Below are 3,473 nucleotides of genomic sequence, written 5' to 3' on the forward strand. Positions count from 1 at the left end.
GCTTCGCCACGCCCGCCTCATATATATATATATATATATATATGTGTGTGTGTGTATATATATCTATATATTGTTTTTTACTTTTGTCTATGAAGATACAATGACGTGTGTGTCAGCAATACAGACCAAGGTATAGGTGTACCTGACATATGTGGACATATCTACTACATTGGTCTCCAAAATATTCACATGTATATCCGCCCTACAGATCAGAGTTGAGTATGACTATATATCTCATATATATATATATATATATATATATATCATGGAGTAGATAGCTATGTAAATGTTCTCAACTGTATATCAGAGTGGATCGGCGAACAGGTATTTGTAGTAGTGTCCTGCACTACATGACTAGCATTGGAGGGCTGTGGGGTTTCCGGACAGATCCTGCGCATAAATGTACCACACTTTTCCAAAGGGAGTTCTGGTGTGACCATCGCGTAACTTTCCAGAGAATATTATCTGACGCCACTGTATTCCCATCGATATGAAGTGTCCCTTTTATATACTTATGTACGCGTTCACAACTGTTTTATGTACGTATGCACGTTCACAACTGGGCTCGGGGGTTTTCTCACTTCCAATTGTAAGGACACAGCCTGGGCTGTACAAGAGCTATGTCTCATTCTCTCGAACACCATGCAATACACAGTACCCCCTTTTCTGTATCGCTCCACAGGGTAAATTCATGAGCATATGTTTCAAAGAAGGACTCAAAATCGAACCCAATGCCCTGGAGGAGCTCATCACATCCACCCAGAACGATCTACGGCAGGTGAGTGTTCGTTTCTCTCGCGGTATCTCTAGGCAGTCTCGGTGGGTTGTCAAGTAAAGGCGCTGTTCGGGACATCCTGATAACACAGTAGGATGACGGATCCGTCCCGTTTGTGTCCATGCACGAGCGCAAAAACGGACATACCTTGTGCTTGTCTATTTAATCTGCACCCCTGAATCTACCACCCTTATACATTTCTCTGATGTATCGACCCATTCATCGTTGGTGTCTAAAACCAGCCACTTTTTCGTTCCGATTTTAGAGTTTTTAGGGTTAAGGGTTTATTCCGGTTTACCTCCAGGCTCACTTTACTTTCTTGTTGAACTTCTAACCAGTTTGTTGTTCCTTTCTTGTCACTCGACTGGCCTCAGATTCTGAATCAACTGTCGGTGTGGAGTTTAGACAATGAGAAAATCACATACAACAGCGCCAAAGAAGGTATCAGGAAGGCGCATAAGGACACTGTAACGTCCATGAACGCGTTTGATTGTGTGCGAAAAGTGTACAACCCAGAAGAAGCACGCAAGATGACCATAGACGACCGTCTGCGCCACTTCTTTGTGGACGATATCATCCCGTTGATGTCTCAGGTGTGTGTCTGAGGCTGTTGTGGATGTGGGCTGACGGGTTAGGTTTATACAGCCCTATTTTGTGTAGAGGTGCACTTCATTATGGTCATAGATAGGGTTAGGTTTATACAGTCCTCTTTTTATGTAGAGGTGCACATCATTATGGTCATAGATAGTGTTAGGTTTATACAGTCCTAAATTTATGTAGAGGTGTACATCATTATGGTCATAGATAGGGTTAGGTTTATTCAGTCCTCTTTTAATGTAGAGGTGCACATCATTATGGTCATAGATATATGACACCCTGTTCATCACGCTCAGTGACAAAAGGTTGGTGAGTGCAGGCACTTGCAATGTGGGCCCAAACAACTCGTCGGGCAAGATTGAAGTACGAACACGTGTGTGGGGTCTGATAGAGAGCAGGCCTTGTGTTTTATTGCAGAGGTGCCTGAAGTGAATGGGTGAAGCTAGATGACCGTTCTTGTATGTAGTTGTAGCTATGTTGCTAGATGACCGTTGTTGTATGTAGTTGTAGCTATGCTGCTAGATGACCGTTGTTGTATGTAGTTGTAGCTATGTTGCTAGATGACCGTTGTTGTATTTAATTGTAGCTATGTTGCTAGTTGACCGTTGTTGTATATAATTGTAGCTATGTTGCTAGATGACCGTTGTTGTATGTAGTTGTAGCTATGTTGCTAGATGACCGTTGTTGTTTGTAGTTGTAGCTATGTTGCGATACGAGCAACGGGTGGATGGGTGGTACTTGTTTTCTTGTGCACTGGTCACTTGAGACAGCCAGTTATAGTTCGTAGCACTGGGATTCCGCTACTTAGCCAATGTGTAGATCGGGTTGAATTAGATTTGATGGAATGAGCCCTCCGGCTCACCCTGGTGTATGCAGAATGGTGCATTTCGGCCCTAAATCCGGCTCACCCTGGTGTATACAGAATGGTGCATTTCGGCCCTAAATCCTGCACCTGTCCCGTCTACACGGGGACCACGCTTCTCTGGGCGGACCCGTACCTTGTACATCGCACCCTCCTCCATACATTCGGTCCATTCATCCGAAAGATAGGACAGCCACCTTACCCATTGCTAGCACTGACGCATAGAAGAACACTATTCTTTCACTGCATATGAAGGCCGCCCCTGTCTCTGTGGATCGGCACAAGGGACAGTACACACATTCTCATAGACGAATTATCTTCTTTCTATTGTAAGCAAGTCACCGTATTTATAGTACACACGTTGTCATAGAAGAATACCGTTCTTTCTATTGTATACAAGTCACCGTATTTATAGTACACGCTTTCTCATAGAAGAATACCCTTCTTTCTATTGTATGCAAGTCACCGTATTTATAGTACACGCTTTCTCATAGAAGAATACCGTTCTTTCTATTGTATGCAAGTCACCGTATTTATAGTACACGCTTTCTCATAGAAGAGTACCGTTCTTTCTATTGTATGCAAGTCTCCGTATTTATAGTACACGCTTTCTCAAAGAAGAATACCCTTCTTTCTATTGTATGCAAGTCACCGTATTTATAGTACACGCTTTCTCATAGAAGAATACCCTTCTTTCTATTGTATGCAAGTCACTGTATTTATAGTACACGCTTTCTCATAGAAGAATACCCTTCTTTCTATTGTATGCAAGTCACCGTATTTATCGCGTACTCGTCCGTGTGTGATGCGCACTTGTATGAATTGTGCAGGAGAATTATCTGGCGCACGAGCCTCAATTGGCTGGAACAGGCGTTAATGGATTGAAGGAGCAAGAGGCGAAAGCTATGTACTTGGCCAGGTAAGAATGAGGAAAACATTTTTGAAAGTAGGTACATGCGTAGATATCACAAGTCACTGGAGATCGGTTATGCATAATGTACGCAGGTTTCATCAACCTCTGTTCAAGCATCCTTTTTTTGTCTATCCAAGGTTCTCGTTTGAGGGTTCATCGCTTAGGTGGTGAGATAGAATTACCAGCCACATGTACATATAGCATACTCACTCTCCACACACTTTATATATATATATATATATATATATATATATATATAATATATATATGTATATATATATATGTATATATATACATATATAGAGATATATATATATATAAATATA

At 41.8% G+C, this 3,473-nt stretch overlaps 1 protein-coding gene across 1 annotated transcript in view; it reads left to right on the plus strand.

Annotated features, from left to right (window-relative positions):
- SARC_10425 (hypothetical protein) overlaps window positions 1–3,153 on the plus strand; it is a gene marked incomplete at its 3' end in the record, with an annotated part of 6,349 nt that extends 3,196 nt beyond the window's left edge. The window contains exons 4-6 of the mRNA XM_014295534.1: window positions 683–778; window positions 1,150–1,368; window positions 3,065–3,153. Coding sequence (XP_014151009.1) covers window positions 683–778; window positions 1,150–1,368; window positions 3,065–3,153 — 404 coding nt within the window. The remainder of the gene's footprint in view (window positions 1–682; window positions 779–1,149; window positions 1,369–3,064) is intronic.
- Between the last annotated feature and the right edge of the window lie 320 nt (window positions 3,154–3,473).

The sequence above is a fragment of the Sphaeroforma arctica genome (genome assembly GCF_001186125.1).
Source record: "Sphaeroforma arctica JP610 unplaced genomic scaffold supercont1.1244, whole genome shotgun sequence".
NCBI lineage: Eukaryota > Ichthyosporea > Ichthyophonida > Sphaeroforma > Sphaeroforma arctica.